Genomic DNA, 17,186 nt, shown 5'->3' on the forward strand with positions numbered 1-17,186 from the left:
TAAAATTATTTTCAGAAGATTCAACTAAAGAAATCGATATTGATCATATTTAAAGGTGGGGTTCAGGACTTGAAACTTTGTTACTCTCTGACGCCATCTTCTGTCTTAAAGTCATGATTGTAGCCATAGGCAACATGTTCAAGTACATGAATGAGAAAACAAAGTCCGGCCCGGGTGCCAGTTACCGCCTGTGGGCAAATTTTGACTGGCCCACGGTCTCTGTCATGAAATCAATAATATTTGACCTGCCAGTAATGTTGACTGCAATATAAAATAAATGTATCAAAAAAAAAAATACGACCAAAATGACCATTTCACCAGATGATGGCAGTGGCCTTTCGGCCACCTTGCTGTGAGTAATTTAGCCAACCCCATTTCCGTCATTGCGACTGTAAATAAAAAGAGGAAAGTTGACTGTGAGGGCCGCCACTTCCAGTATAAGTGTAAATGAGTGTATTTTTTAACCAAAATCCAAAACTGCTGTGTCTGCCTAATTTAATCTAATAGACTGTGGCTGTTTTCAAATGATAAAATATCAAGAGGCAGTACCAGTCGAAACATGCCGAATACAAAAAGCTTACTGTAAACGAACACTGTTGAAAGGTGAAGCAACTGAAAGCTGTTTTAACGGCACAGCAGCGCTTTTCCTTGGGACTCAAAAGAAAATGCTACAAAGAAGTACAAAATCGCAATGCTGATCGCCAAACACTGCAAAACTTTCACAGAGAGTTAATTTATTACGGGTGGGGTGCGTAGTTTGAGGTGCCCTTAAAAAGTTGAAAGATAAATATTTTCTTTACTAGTTTTGTCTTAACAGTGCCCAACTGAGTTAAAAAAGCCCTTCTACTCCACTTTCCATTGCACCTATCTGCTTTCATCCTACTATTATCAGGCCTGTGCTGGCGGAACAAACCCCCAAAAAGATTAAAAAAAAGTTTATCTGAGCACGTCTAAGAAATCTTTTGTAAAAGACAAAAGAAACTAAATATGAATAAAATTATGACTCACAATACGCGGTAAACTTTCTCTCCTGGCTTTGATCTCTTTGAGCTCCGGCAAAACTAACATAAAATGTGACAGAAACAAAATGAAAATAAATCCAAACAGCTTGCCAACATCATTTTTGCCGTTCCATGTATTCCGTTACTCCCCAAGCCTGCACAAAATTTAGTAATTTCATTCATATTTTGTTTTTTTTGTCTTTCATTAGCATATTTGGTATTGCAGTAATCCAAAAGTAATTGAAAGTAATCAAGTTAAAGTAACCCTACCCAACCCTGATTATGCGTTACTCTGCTGCTATCTCTTGGCTTAAAGTCATGATTGCAGCCTCAAGATATAAAACGCCACTCCCCGTCATGAAAGACTGTTCAAAGAATGCTGGCTGAATAGTCGGCCCTCACTCATTTTCAGTTTACCAAATCTGGCCCGCTTTCTGGAAAGTTCGGACACCCCTGCTGTAAATTGTTCAATTTCTGCTCTGTCGTCGATATTCAGGTGACAGGCCTTGTTTACTCACCTAGTGAAATCCATTTAGATGTTTGGGGGTTGGATCTTATAAGCCTGCTGCATGGAAGAGTGAGTCGAAGAGTTTTGTTCATTTCTTGTGGAAAATGTCCAACTTACCGCATCAATGGTTTAGCGAAGGCATTATAAATGATTTATTAGGTAGACAATACAACACCCTTGTTCTGAAAGACATGTACACTTTTAATAAGTACTTTTTAAGTTTTCCAAGGCATCTGTTGGTAATATTCCGGTAAAAACCGAACATATTTACCTGGTAATTACTATCACCCAGGATCACAAAAAAGATCAGCTTTGAACTTAAATTATAATCGTTGGCTTAAGGCAGGGGTCAGTAACAAGGCGGTTTTTCAAAAATGTGTATAAATTGAAGAATGTGGGGCTGGGGGAGATATATTTATCTTTCAATATGGTTTTTGTAGGAGGACAAACATGACAACAAAAACAGGTAGAAAAAAACAGAAAAATAGAAGGAAACAGATACAAAGAGAGAAAGAGAACCAGGGAGACACTAACAGAGAGAGAAAAGAAAAGAGACAGAAAAAGGGAGAAAGAGCGGGAGAAATAGAGAGATCACAATAGGGATAGAAAGAGAAAAAAGCAAAGAGAAAAATAGAGAGAAAGACGGAAAAAGAAGGAGAGAAAGAAAGTGAGGGAAAGATCAAAAGAATAAGAAGAAAAAAAGAGTAAGAGAGAAAATAGTGAGCATGAGAAAGAAAGAAATTGAGAGAAAGGGTGAAGAAAGAAAGAGCAAAGGAGAAATAGAAAGGGGAGGGAAAGAAAGAGCTAGAGAGAGAGAAAAAGAAAATAGAGAGAAAGAAACAGAAAGAAATAGAGAGTGAAAGGGAGGATAGGAGATGAAATAAATTACGGAAAAAAGAGGAGATAAATACTACTACAGTTGCTTTGCAATTGGTGCCTGGCTTGGGTGACATCAAGTGGATATATTTAAAACTGCAGCTTTTTTTCCCTTCACTTCTTAGTGTTGTCTTGCGGGCTGGATCAAAATGCTTGGCGGGCCTGACTTGGCCCAATGGCCGCCTGTTTGACATATGTGATCTAGAACAACAAAGACAACAGATGCTCAAGCTTGATTTACGCATGCAGGATGAGCTGAATCCCAACATTTTATTGGCAAAAGATGCACCTCATTTACATATTTTGGACATTCTTAAAGTGAAAGTCAGACAGGGAAGTAAAACTGAGCAGCTGTTCAGAAAAGACGGAACCTGTGGATGTCGAGGATCATTCATTTTATGAATAATATAAACCAAATCTTGTCGCCCATGCATGGAGCTATAACTTCAATTGAATTGCTGAAAAAAATTACAGAGTCTACTTGAAGGAATTGAGCAAAATATGAACAAAACATGCGTAAGTGAATAGGACCACAATGAAAGCACAATTTCAGGGGGGTAAAATTCAGGTGCAATCAAGCTACTTATTTCTATCAAATAAAAATACTAGTTCATTCATTTTTACAGGAGTAATTTATAAAGGCGAAGATACCGGCTTTAATGCGTTTGGGTTCTTATGGGGGTTCTCATACTATACCTTGTGAACAAAGTTTTGACAACAAACTGAGCAGACACAAGGTTTCTCATTCCTGTGGGTTGTTGGGTTTATTAAGATCCTGTCTCTGTTAGATTTCTAAACTGAGCATGTTTTTTACCGGTGTGAGTGAATGTGTGATATGTTAAAGTTACTTTTTGAGCAAATCTTTGACCACAAACTGAGCAGGAAAAAGGTTTCTCACCTGTGTGGGTTCTTGAGTGTCTTTCTAGAGATTGTTTACAAGCTAAGTTTAGACCACAAACTGGGCAGGTAAATGGTTTCTCACCCGTGTGGGTTCTTGTGTGTTTCATTAAGTTACCCTTGTCAGCAAATTTTTTACCACAATCAGAACAATTAAAAGGTTTCTCACCAGTGTGGGTTTTTGAGTGATTTTTCCAAGATACCGTGTAAGCAAATTTTTTACCGCAAACAGAGCAAAGAAAAGGTTTCTCGCCCGTGTGGGTTCTTGTGTGCTGTTTTAAATGCTCCCTCTGGCCAAATGTTTTATCACACAAGGAGCAAGGAAAAGGTTTCTCACCTGTGTGGGTCCTCATGTGTACTTTTAAGGATACCTTTTGAGCAAATTTTTGACCACAAAATGAACAGGCAAAATTTTTCTCCCCCGTGTGGACAATCATATGCCTTTTCAACTTCGACTTCCATTTAAACCTTTTTCCACACTTAACACACTTGTAGGATTTCCCGTCAGTGCGACCTTCTGACTGCTCATCGACATCAATCTCAGCTGAGTGAGATGTGTCGTCATCATCTGAAATTGGAGTCAACCACTTGTCTACTTGTGAGCCTTCGCGCTGCTCGTCATTGCTTTCTGTTTTCAAGTGTTGACTTGAGCTGCTGCTTGGAGGCTCATTCCATTTCCTCTCATTTTGACCTTCATCTTCAGTCTTGAGGTGAACCTCAGTCACAGGAAACTCTGCAAGATCATGCTCCTCTTTAATGTTTGGTGGCATCTGCTCTTCCTCCGCTTGAACGCCAGGCAACTCCCGTTTCTGGCGCCCAGGAAGATGATATTTTTCACCGACATCTGCGGAAAACAATTATAATTACATATTATACATGAGATTGCTCAATACAAACTAAACTGTGGTACATATACTATTGGGCAGAGGGTAGAAGAGCTTTGGGACAAGCTGTAGGTTTAATGACAGGTAAAATTAACACCAGTCAAAATTGGTTGGTTGTTTGGATCTCTTAGCCACAAAGGTCGTAGGGGCACCATTTCTTGTGGTGTGGCTTGGGCAAGTACAGCCTGTTGGCGCTCATCCCTCTCCAGGCGAATATGTGTTTCCACCCCGGTCTCGAACGGGAGACCTTCCGCGTGTTAGGCGAAAGTGCTAACCACTGCACTAAATTAATTTGAACAAAAGCAGACAATTTAATGAAAAACTGGACAAGACATTAGACAACATTTAATATAATTTAAACTATTGGGTTCAGGGTGAAATCATCCATTAGGTAAATCTGGGTTTACCAACCTCGTTTTTTTTTTCCCAGTTTGATGACCAGTCCTCTAATTTCAGTTGATAACTTATCATTAGTTGGAAAGTTTACCTATATGCGCACCGATAGTGTTTTAGAATCAACCTAAATCTATTTCGGGTCCGAATTTGTAGTCATACAAGAACACACTTCAAATTTCAATGACAATTTCAACGAATGACAAACTTTATCAAATAAGAAAAGAAATTTCCAATTCAGGGAATCCCAAATTCATGGTTATCACTGGTTTCTCAAAGTTTATGAGTCCACAGTCCAGATCAAAGGAATGATCCAATTCCTACTGCGACTTTGATGTAAAACTCTGTAATCAATCTCATCTTCTTGGTCTGGGATGGGTCACCACTTAGATCACCCAGATTTCCGATCGTCGAATAAATGGAGGAATTTCCCGGGAGGGGAAGAAACCCTGCCTTAGAAAAAGACCAACAAAGAAGTCTTAAGGGTATATTGGTCTTTCTCTATATTTGAAAGGTGTGGGGTTGCTAAGTGTGATGTGATACTTGAGCTCGTCTTTGCGACCGGAATCAAAGTTTGTGAATATACTTAAAAATAATACTTTAATTAAACTTGTCATCCATCCATCCATTATCTGCACCGCTTATCCTCAGTAGGGTTGCGGGGGTGCTGGAGCCCATCCCAACTATCGTCTGGCAGAGGGCAGGGGACACCCTGAAACGATTGCCAGCCAGTCGCAGGCTACACAGAGACGGACAACTCACTCGCGATTTCACACCTAGGGACAGTTCGAATTGGCCAATTAACCGGAGTTCCCGGAGGAAACCCACACAAGCGCGGGGAGAACATGCAAACTCCACACAGGAAGGTTCGATCTCATGACCTCAGAACTGTGCCGCACATGCTCCAACCACTGTGCTGTCGTGCTTTAAACTTGTCGCTCATTCTCTTTTTCCACTCAGTGAGGAGAATCGCATCTTTGAAGGCAAACTGAAGGGTGGAATCCTCAGACTCTAGCGGTTTCTCAGTTTTTGTTTGTTGGACACTTTGGATAGTATTCATTTTTGCTATGATCATCTTGATGTGTTACAATACAGCAGAGGTCTCCAACCTGGTGCCCGCGGGCACCAAGGTGCCCCTTAGGACAGCTGAGGTGCACACGGAAATGTTCTGAAATTTTTACAAAGGCGAGCTACGATGTTGCGACGCTGATCACCAAGCTCTGCAAACCTTTCACGTAGGGGGAATTTATTGAAGACTTTTTAAAGAGTGCCAGACTGAATAGTCGGCCGTCACAGATTTTCAGCTTACCAAATCTGTCCCGCTTTCTCAAAAGTTTGGACACCCCTGACCTAGTGATGGATTTAAACTGTAAATATGTTATTCTACTGTTGCTTATCTTCTTTGCATACTGTGTGCCATTCTTGCTTGTGTTTGCAGAAGGAGGAAACAGGATGTTCACTAAACAGCCGACACCTAGCTGCGGTCAGATAAGGGAGCTGAGTGGCACACTCAGCTCCTCTCCCACCGCAGGCACACCTGTTTCCCTTTCCTATAGAATATGCTTACGATAACATGTAGCTGTGAGAAAAAACAGGTCTCAACTGTTTTTTTCTTCCCCCCCCTTCCTTTAGCAGAAGAGACCTTATGTAAACTAGGGCGTTCCTAATACAATAAAAAGGCAAGGACAAAGGGGACTGTTTCAGAGTGTCTGGCAGACTGTAACTGGCAGTCTCTGGTCATTTCTCCTTACAAGTAAGTTATACTCACGTCTCTGTGTCTTCATTGAGTGCAGTTTTTTTTACAAGTGTTGGGGTTAACCTAACACCTAGACACTAATTTCTTGTCTTTGACGGACTCAGATATTCATGGCAGGTCGGATTTAATTATCCAACAGGCTGGATCCGGTCCTGGCGGTGTATGTTTGAAATGCATGCGTTAGGCATCTTTGGGCATGCTCGGTTTCATCACAGGGTAAAAAGTGATACGTATTACCCTTGATAAGGGAACCCTACTGCCCTGTAGCACATCTGAACCCCAGCTCATGATATCACCAACTGCTTCTGCGGCGGTCCTGTATATTGTCTATGAACAACAAATTAGGGTGTAATTTACATTACATGCATGTGAATTGCAGCATCACATGCAACACCTTAAAAAAAAAGGTTGAGAAATAATGCTCTATAATGGGTTTGTTCACCTTTTTATAGCCGAATTCAAGCACTTTTTAAGGACTTTCAAAGCCAATTTTTTTAATGTCTTCAGTACCATTAAAAGAAGAAATTTAGTGTGAATTGGGCATTTTGCAGAACAACAAATGTATGTGACTTACATATGCAGTTTTTAAATCTTATAAGTGTATTAATCGAACATATGATTTTTAGATCTGAAATAAATCGCAAATATATTTGTGGATTAGAACGATTCGTGTGTAAATATTTTGAGACAAATCTGTCCCCGTACAAGGGTTGGGTAAAATAACAGTACAGACGCCCCCCTTACTTACGACCAGTCCACTTACACAAAATGGTAGATACGAACATTTTTTTCGGGATGTCGAAAAATATCCGGACATTGCTGTAAGTTAGACTTTGTATTGTGTGCACCTTTTTCCGAGTACAGGACAGTACAGTTGTGCTTCTTTCCGCCGCTACTGGCGTGTGGTGGTGCAGTGAGAGGTCACCCAGACTCCACCCAGAAGAAATACGCTTCCTCTTTCTAGTTTGTGTGTAAACATTCTGTACTAGATCTCCAGCGCGCTAAGAACTTTGACATTTTTATTGTTTAATATCTCATGCATCCATTCAATATGGTTGGTGTAAAGTTTAAAGAAAAGGCGAGCCGTTCCTTTTGAGACAAAAGTGGGATGAGAAACTTAATGCTTTTGAGAAAAACCCTTTTTTTCGGCCGCTTTTTACCACGGAGAAGGACCTCTCAAAGCGCATCTTCCAAAAGTAAGTTAAACTCAACTTTATTTATCTTTATAGAGCATATTATTTTATTAAATGTTTATTTTTTTATTACAAAACAATAAAGGTTAATTAAACAGCCTGATACATACTTATATAAATCTTAAACATACAAAATATAGCACGGAAGCAACTTACGAACAAATTCAAATTAGGAACGGTCGTCAGGAACCAACTCGTTTGTAGGCCGGGCAGCATCTGTAATGTGTAGCTTACGTCTTCAGGTGCAGGAAGTTCCTCCTATTACAATTTAATACTGGGAAACACTAAGTTAATTTTTTGCATGGCCCATAATAAATGTCCACAATTCATACGGAATCCTTGTACTAATATACATTTCATAGTGCCCTTTTTAGGTGTAACATGCATCTGTCCTGTTGGGCATGACGCATAGAGGCGATGATACTTCTTAGGACAGTGCCATACAAACTAATACTAGCTGCTGTTAATCACGAGAGAAGAATAAACGCGACGGCAAAATAAAACCATGAGAGAACAGTGTCGGGAATCATTTTTAAACAGACTTGATAAGAAAGCACCCTTATTAACCCTGTATATCCGGTAAGAAACAAAATATAAAATATAAAAGTAATCTAAAAATATCGAGAATCTAAGGAAGGGATGTCCAAACTTTTAAGAAAGCGGGCCAGATTTAGTAAGTTGAAAATGAGTGAGGGTCGACTATTCAACGGTCTTTAATAAATACACCCCCGAGGAAAGGTTTGGAGTTCTTGGCAATCAGTGCCTCCTAGCTCACCTTTGTGGCATTTTTATCTGACTCTTGTGAAAAAGGACTGATGCCCCCCTAAAACAGCTTCCAGTTGTTTCACCTTTTCACCGCTTATCTTTTTGTAGTCAGCATGTTTTGTCTGACAGTGCCTTTTGATTTTATATTCTTTGAAAACAACCACAGTCCCAAATTAGGCAGACGCAGTTGTTTTGGATTGCAGTGAAAAAATATTACAGTTTCCACTTAACCTGGGTTCGGCATTAGTTTAGTCGGTAGAGCGCTCGTCTTGGGATAAAGAGATTGCAGGTTCGATTCCCGGCTCTTCCGTGTTATATGTCGAAGTGTCCTTGGGCAAGACACTGAATCCCTAATGCCCCCGATATGTGTGTGTGAGTGTGTGAATGGGTAAGTGTGAAGCACATTGTAAAGCGCTTTGGGAAGTCTTCATTGACTTGAAAAGCGCTATATAAATGCAGACCATTTACCTCGGAGTCAACCCTCCTTCATTTATTCAGGGTCGCAATGGTGGAAATGGGGTGGGCTAACATTTTCACAGAAAGCCTCGTGCAAGGTGGCCGAAGGGCTATTGGTATCATCAGGTGAAATGGGGAGATTTTTTGGGGGGAAAAATATTGGCAGGCCACCTATTTTTGGTTTCATGACAGAGGCCAGACGTTGGACATGACTTATCTAATGACTTTTTTAAGACTCAATTTCCATAAAAGGTAAAGAAAATAACAATTCTTATTTAAATGAAGACTGCGTAACAAAAAGGGCGGAGCAGTGGATAAATAACAAACCTGCGGTGTCCGATACCACTTGAAGCTGGAAGCAAAAAGCGTCCGACAGTCGACGTTGTGGCTCCCCTTCGTACCCAACTTTTGTTGTTTCGCACATTTTTAAGGCAGTTGAAGTCTCTTCTTGGTCAAATTATTGACAAGATCTCTTTGTTAGCGGCTGGCAGGTTCAGTAAACTAAGAAGTCAAGCTCGGCAAAAGAAGCTAGGCTAATGAGCTAAGCTAGGGGTACCAAACCAATGACTGAATGTTTAGATTTAGCAACGGTAGTCGATTAAAGATGGTATACAGTCATTACGTTTGACTTGCGATAAAATGAGACTGCAGGTCATATATATTGTTGGTTGCCCTTTGGCGACCAGGCGAGAATTAGCTAGCATAGAGCATACTACGGGCATAGACATATGTTGTGATCACAGCTACGTCATTTCCGGTAATGCCGCGTGATACGAGGGCCGCCTGTTCCGGCATACGAGGCTACTGCTGTATTCCAGAAATGTGGGAAGTCGGAATTCTCCCACTAGGATGGTATCAGATACGACCCCTAAAAAATAAAATAAAATATATATCTCTCTCGAGTGAACAACAAACACAAATAACGAAAAATATTACATTTGAACAAAATATATTCTGCAACAAAGCAAACGGTGAATTAATGTATGTGTTTAAACACCTTGGAGAATTGTGTTAGAAACGTACATTTCTTGGGAACAACAAGGGAAGGGGATGCATTACTCCAGGGTCGTGGGTCTTTTGGCACCACGCCTCACAGAACAAAAATAAGTTGAGGTAATTTTTTCGTCTATTTTCAGTCATTTGTCTATCATCTATTTATTTGACTGCTTTGTTTCAGCCTGAACTTGAACCGGGCTTATTGTCACTTTAGAAGCGAAGATCCCTGTTTGCGGAACATACAGAGAGGGATGGACAAAATCTTATTTCTGCACTTATTCAGTGTGGAGAAGGGTCAACTGTAGCCTTCTGTCACATATTCTGTATTTTGTATTCATTTGTCATTCGACTACCCAAGGTGTTGACCAGTGAAAAAGAGGAAAAAAGAATTGTAAAAGGAGAGAAAGAAATAAAGAGTGAAAGAAAGCGAAAAAAAAGACTGAGTGTGAAAAACAGAGAGAAAGAGTGTGAGAAAGAGAGAATGTGATAAAAAGGAAAAACAGAGAGAGAGAAAGGGAGAAAGAGAAATGAAAAAAGAGATAAAAGAGAGAGATGAGAGAAAACAGGGGAGAAAGAAAGAATGAGACAGAAGGAGATATTGAGAAAGAGAAAGTAAGATAAAAAAAGAGTGAGAAAGAGAGCTAAAGACTTTGACCCTCTCTTAGCGTTGTCTCGCGATTAAAACTCTTTGTGGGCCTGACCTGGCCCACGGGCAGCATGCTTGTCATCCATTATCCATCCATCATTTACACTGCTTATCCTCAGTAGGGTTGCAGCCCGGAGCCTCGGTTATAAATCAATAATATGTGGCCTCCCAGTAATGTTGCCCGCAGTATAAAATAAATGTGTACTAAAAAATATCACAGTTTCACCAGGTGATGGCAGTAACCTTTTGGTCCCCTTGCCCTTGGCTTTCTGTGGTAATTTTAGCCCACCCCATATTCGACATAGCAACTCTAAATGAAAAAAAAGGAAAGTTGACTGTGAGGACTGCACGGACAAGTGGAAATTGGAGTACAGTGTTGTCTTTCGCCGAAATCCAAAATTATTTAATGAAAAGTGTTTTACTAGAAAATCGGATTTGATTTTCTGCGTCATGACGGAAATGACGTATGTGCAGCCGCGACATGTCTATGGCGCATTATGCGCTAGCTCATATTGACTCGCCACGACGCAGCTTGGTTTTACCTTACCCCCATCATTACGCGTCAGTCAAACTTATTTGACTGCATTTCTTTTTATTGTCGTCCAAGGTGCTAATATTGAAACTGTTTGAGTCGTCTCTCTTCAAATATCCGGTATTGGTTTGGTTAGCTTAGCCTGATAGCCTAGCTTAATTTGATGAACCTCCAAGCCCCTAACAAAGAAAAAGTTCCTTTGGCAATAATTTGACTCAGCGGAGACCGAAGAAAGATTTCAAGTGTGGTGAAAATGTGCGAAACAACAAAAGTCGAGTACGAAGAGAAGCGACAATGTCGACTCTCGGATGCTTTTTGTGAGCAGCTTCAAGGGGTGTCGGACACAGCAAGTAGGTTGTTTTAATACTTGTTATTTTTGTTAAGCAGTTTGATTTAAATATGGGGTCTCTAAGAATTGAGGTCGGGGGTCTTGGAAGCTAGGATCCGGGTGAGGTTGGGCCAAACGTGGATTTGCACAAAACCAACACTGATCATAATACTCCGCTCTCCATAAAGGGACAGTGTTTTATATTTGTCCACTAGATGTAGCTATAAAGAGTCAAAGGAAGACTCAAAATTTTACCCAGCCTTTTCAAAGAAAGATAGAAAGAGGTGAACATTATTTTTTTTGAAGAAAGGGATATAAGATAGTGAAGAATGAAAAAGAAAAAAGTCGCAAAAAAGGAAAACAGGAATAAAAATAATAGTTGGGGAAAAGAAAGTAGAAAGAAGTAAAATTGAGAAAATGAAAGAAAATTATTAAGGTGAAAAGAGACAAACTGCAATTTTCTCTTTTTCTTTTTATCTTTTAATCAAGTCTATTTTCCTTTTTCTTTAGTATTGCCTTTTGTCCTATTTTTGTTTCCCTTTTTTCTGTCTGGCTGATGCCACTATGGATGTGTGAGAGTGTGTATGTGAATGGGTAAGTGTCAAGCTTTAGTCAAGTCATTTTTATTGGTATAGCCCTTAATCACACAGAGTCTCAAAGGTCTGCGCAGGTTATTGCGGTCTTTAGTGACTTGGAAAAGCGCTATATAAATGCAAACCATTTACGGTTTTCTTTTTTGTTTTCTTACCTCTCTTCTTTTCAAAAGTAATAAGGTGCGTTTTGGTCTCTTTGAGTTTCCGTGTTTAGTCTTCTTGCGTTGTGCTTTAAGCACTCATATTCAGCGACATCTTAAGGTAAAATAATATACACTGTCCCTTTTAACTTTCATATTAAGGTGGGGGCGTCAAACATATCATCCTGGGGGCTGTTATTGGACCCCAGGCCGCAAGTTTGAGAGCGTTGATCTTGATGGGTCCCTTAAAAGGGATAGTGTTTATTTTTAGTGCCTCCTAGTGGTATGAAAAACCTTCATTCAGTAAAAAAGGGCATTGATTCGAATAATAGGGAAAACTACATGAACTATCATACAAATTTTAAGTTTTATTCCTATGTTGAGACATTTGTTTTTATTTGATATAGTGGAATCCATGCCTAGTCGTTGCCGCCATGTTTGTCTGTCATCTTGCTGCCATGCTATGCTCATTTTTGTCTTTCGTTTGCATTAGACTAAATATTGCCATCCAGCGGTCAAATCTTACACAATTTACATGTTAAAATAAAATATTAATAATAACAACAATGATAACAGCGTTAAAAATTACAACAATAATAAATATAAATGTAAATCCAATATATAATCATGTGGATTATTTGCAGTGTTTGTACGGCTACAGAAATTAGTTTTAATGATTTTTTAAGTATTAAAAAGTGCTTGAATTTTGGGTGAAGTGCATGTAAATGCTTGAAATCGCGGCCACGTTTCTCAACAATTCTGCTTAAAAATAACGCCAACACTGCTCTTTAGTGGTCTCGTTTTGCCGATGCATATTTTTCCCCCCTCGTGATTAACTAAAGCTGGCATTAGTTTATACGGCATTGTCTTATAAGCGTCATCGCCCCCTACAAGTTGCTCCCAAGACGACAGGTACATGCTACACTCAGACAAAGCACTATGACATGTGTATTAGTGCAAGGATTACGTATCGATTATGGGCCATGCAAAAATTGAGATGAATTGTAATTAAAAGAACTTCCTGCTACTAAAAATATAAGCTGACATTTTTACACCACATGTATTCAGAGAGAGATTTTCCTCAAAAACAAATATATTGCCAGTTTTTGAATGTGCTCGTTTGCAGGCCTTTTTTGTCCTCTGTTATGACTTTTGTTTATTTGGCTGATTGAGTAATAAACGTGTGTTTCTAATGTCGCATTTCCAAAAGTGGCCATTTGGAAACCACCAGTTCACAGCCCTCAAGACTTTACTTTGGCCAATTTTTAGACATTGTCAAAGAATTGTAAATGTTTGATTTCTCTTTATAGAAGTGATTCCATGACTGTGCACACTTGCGCTTAATAATGGTGCGTAAAAATGAATCACGATTTGCTTTGTGCATGTTTAACTTCTGCTCTGATTTAAGTACACACCGTAAATGTGTACATATTTAGGTTGGGAATTTAATGGCTAACCAATGTGTTTGTCCACAATTGAGTCCGTCGATCTTGACTAAAGTTTATTGAAGCCAATTTGGTTGTATGTTTTTATTTCTCAAAACAGTCCCTCATAGGTTGGCACAGGCTAAGGACTGTAAAATTTTGCTTGCAATTGGCCAAGAGCTGTCCCAATGAAAAGGTCAGAGGGTAACAGCAGTATTGAAATTAATTTAAATGAGTTATTTTTGAAGGGGAGTAATGAAGCCAAACAGATGGATTTCAATGAAGATTGTCAAACAATACAGGAATGCTTTGAGGCGGATTGTTTAAAACTGTCTCTATTTTTTGTGTTTTGGAGTAAAAACTATTACACAGTTGGATTCACTGGACCTTTGTGAATTTAACCACATTATATCTCAGTGGAATCGTGTCATCAGTAGAAGTTACAAGGGATTTTGGATGAGCTTTACCGTTTATATTGTTTTCATGTATCTTGTTTCAGACTGATCGTGACGTTTCTGTGATTACATTTTGAAATGATTATTATATCGTGAATCCCAAGAGTTTAAGCTTCCTAATGATATGTAGCATGACGTATTTCACCGACTGGTGACATCGTGAGGACGCGAATCTGTTTATCAATGTTCTGACGGCCCGTGTTGAGGGGTTAAAAAGTTTTAAATTTGAATGGAAAAATTCTGTGGGAATTCTGCACCAATACAGACAGAATTTTTTATACTCTCTAAACACTGGGTTGGCAAACTCAATGCAGACTGGATAACAAAAACATACTCATAGCTTAATGCTCCTCCTCTATTGTTACAATCCAAAACAAAACTCAGCCTTAAAAAGGAAACATGAAGACAGGTGATTGGTAAAGCCTGGTTAAGTGGACACAAGTGGGTAAATTGCCTGGGTAATGGTGATTGACGTGGGGGCGTGACCAGGAACACCACTGCATCACTGGTCAACACCTTGGGTAGTCGAATGACAAATGAATACAAAATACAGAATCTGTGACAGAAGGCTACAGTTGACCCTTCTCCACACTGAATAAGTGCAGGAATAAGATTTTGTCCATCCCTCTCTGTATCTTCCGCAAACGGGGATCTTCGCTTCTAAAGTGACAATTGTGAGGCCTGTGCGAACCATACTAAATGAAATTCAAATGCACAGCCTCATAAGCCCGGGTCCAGTTGAGTCTGAAACAAAGCAGTCAAACAAATAGATGATAGACAAATGACTGAAAATAAATAGACGAAAAAATTACTGAAACTTATTCTTTTACTATGCAGCGTGGTGCCAAAAGACCCACGACCCTGGAGTAATGCATCCCCTTCCCGTGTTGTTGCTGCAACACGCCTTAGGTGGCTGTTTTTTTTACCCTTCTCTATACCAATTGGCTTCCGCATCAAGCGTTGTGGAAAATGTTGAATGATGTCAACGCTCTTGCGGCGCATGATTTTCGGGCCACCAACTCTGGCAAAGCACATTTACTTCAATTGAAACTTGCCGCCCCTTAATGCATTCGGTATGTCCAGAGCATGAGAGAATGAAGGGTGCATTGATGCATGTTTATTATCAATGTGTTGTTTTACATCAGGGAAAAGTGATACTTTGTCCCGCTTGTCTTATCTCTTTGTGAAAATAAAATGTGTTGGATTACCCATATCTTTTGGTGTGATAAATAAGCAAAAAACTATGCTACTGTAAGCGTCTTTGGAACAAGCAGTCTAATGAAAAATTATTCTTCTTTCCCACAGATGTCAGTGAAAAATATCTCTCTCCTGGTTGGCATAAGCAAGGTTTGCCTCACATTAAAGGGGAGGAAGACTCTGAAGTTGCTCACATTGAAGAAGAGGAGCAACGGCTACAAAATATTAAAGAGGAGAAAGATTTTCAAGAGTTGCCTGTGACTGAGATCCATTTAAAGTTTGAAAGTCAGCAGGACGAGGAGAATCTGAAGGAGCCTCCAAGCAGCAGTTCGAGACCACACATAAAAGCAGAAGGCGGTGATAATTTAGGTGAAGATGACTCAGATGCCTATGAACAGTCGAAGGTTCTCACTAACGAGAAATGCTTCAGATGTGTTCAGTGTGGCAAAACATTTAAATGGATGTCTAAGTTGAAAAGGCATCTGATAGTCCACACGCGTGAGAAATGTTTTGCCTGCTCAGTTTGTGGTCAGAAATTCGCTCACAGCAGCTCTTTAGAGTATCACACAAGAACCCACATGGGTGAAAAACCATTTGCCTGCCTAGTTTGCGGTCAAAAATTTGCTTACAGCAGATCTTTAAAGAATCACGCAAAAACCCACATGGGTGAGAAACCATTTGCCTGCTCAGTTTGTGGTCTAAAATTCTTTGCTAGAGGGAATCTTAAATCTCACATGAGAACCCACACTGGTGAGAAACCATTTGCCTGCTCAATTTGTGATCTAAAGTTCTCTGCTGGAGGGAATCTTAAATCTCACATGAGAACACACACAGGTGAGAAACCCTTTGCCTGCTCTGTTTGTGGCCAACATTTTGCTTACAAGACATCTCTAAAGAATCACGCAAGAACCCACACCGGTGAAAAACCTTTTGCCTGCTCGGTTTGTAGTGAAACATTCTATGCGAAAGGGACTCTACAAAGGCACCTAAAAATCCACACGGGTGAGAAACCTTTCTTATGCTCAGTTTGTGGGCAAAAATTTACTCACAGTGGATCTTTAAAGAACCACACTAAAACACACATGGAGGAGAAACCATTTGCCTGCTCAGTCTGTGGGGTAAAATTCTCTGCTAAAGGAAATCTAAAATCCCACATGGGAACCCACACAGGTGAGAAACCATTTTCCTGCTCAGTCTGTAGTCTCAAATTTTCTGCGAGACGGAATCTTAAATCACACATGCGAACCCACACAGGTGAGAAACCTTTTTCTTGCTCGCTTTGTGGCAAAACCTTTGCCCACAAGGTATCGCTAGCATATCACACAAAAACCCACACGGTTGAGAAACCTTTTGCCTGATCGGTCTGTTTGAAATTCTTCGAGTTGGAATACTCAGACATACAAGAACTCATCAAGCAATTAACTTTTCTTCCAAGTTTTGCATTTTTTTAATGAGATATCACATGTATTACTGAGTGAACTAAAGACCAGTATACTTGTTATTATCCATGTATCTGTTTAAATTGAACAAACGACAACAGATCTTAGTAATATGTCAATAAAGTATTTTTCTTTATTGTTTTTTCTTATTTTTTCCCCAATGTATTATTTACCACTGGACAATGATTTTTTCCTTTAATTCAAAGTGGCGAAAGTCACCAGTTCACAAATTATTGGCTGATATTCATACTAGAGGTAAGCCTGAACAGACATTTGGGAAGGATCGGACCTTAAATTTCAATAACTACGTCCGGCTGTGCTTTTCTCTTGCTCAATCCCATAAGGGGTCTGATATATCCTCCATTGCGGGACACAAAGAACAATAACCGGTGGATTTTTTTTTTTAATTTAGCGAGAGAGAAGCCAGGCACGGCGTTCTCAAATGAAATATATAAATTCGGGTTTTCTCTGGGCTTGGTGCTTCAAATCATGTTAATTGATTTGGCTCGATCTAGTTTATACGATTGAAAAGCTTCCAGTAACAAGTATAAATTACTAAATGATAGTACGGCTTCAGAGGAAAACCTCCTACGGCTCAGGTATCAATTGATATTGTAGGATATACCTCACAAAATAGAACATTTAAATCAATAAAAATACTAACAGAATTTAAAGGAAGCTTTTGAAACAGTGATTCACAATATCTT

General features: G+C 39.5%; 1 protein-coding gene and 1 pseudogene across 2 annotated transcripts; one reads left to right on the forward strand and one right to left on the reverse strand.

Annotated features, from left to right (window-relative positions):
* Window positions 1-2,617: 2,617 nt before the first annotated feature.
* Window positions 2,618-9,539, reverse strand: LOC148365251 (uncharacterized; annotated as a pseudogene). Its single transcript, XR_015850484.1, has 2 exons — window positions 9,057-9,539; window positions 2,618-4,126 (listed from the first exon to the last, which is right to left on the reverse strand). The product of XR_015850484.1 is annotated as an uncharacterized LOC148365251 (transcript).
* Window positions 9,540-10,831: 1,292 nt separating this feature from the next.
* LOC148365252 (uncharacterized) lies at window positions 10,832-16,615 on the forward strand. Its single transcript, XM_088335737.1, has 2 exons — window positions 10,832-11,253; window positions 15,149-16,615. The coding sequence occupies exons 1-2, from the start codon at window positions 11,157-11,159 to the stop codon at window positions 16,396-16,398; spliced, it is 1,347 nt and encodes a 448-aa protein (XP_088191863.1). The 5' UTR covers window positions 10,832-11,156; the 3' UTR covers window positions 16,399-16,615.
* The last annotated feature ends 571 nt before the right edge of the window (window positions 16,616-17,186 follow it).

Source organism: Urocampus carinirostris, chromosome 5, assembly GCF_059441175.1.
Source record: "Urocampus carinirostris isolate Australia breed hairy pipefish chromosome 5, RoL_Ucar_1.0, whole genome shotgun sequence".
Taxonomy (NCBI): domain Eukaryota; kingdom Metazoa; phylum Chordata; class Actinopteri; order Syngnathiformes; family Syngnathidae; genus Urocampus; species Urocampus carinirostris.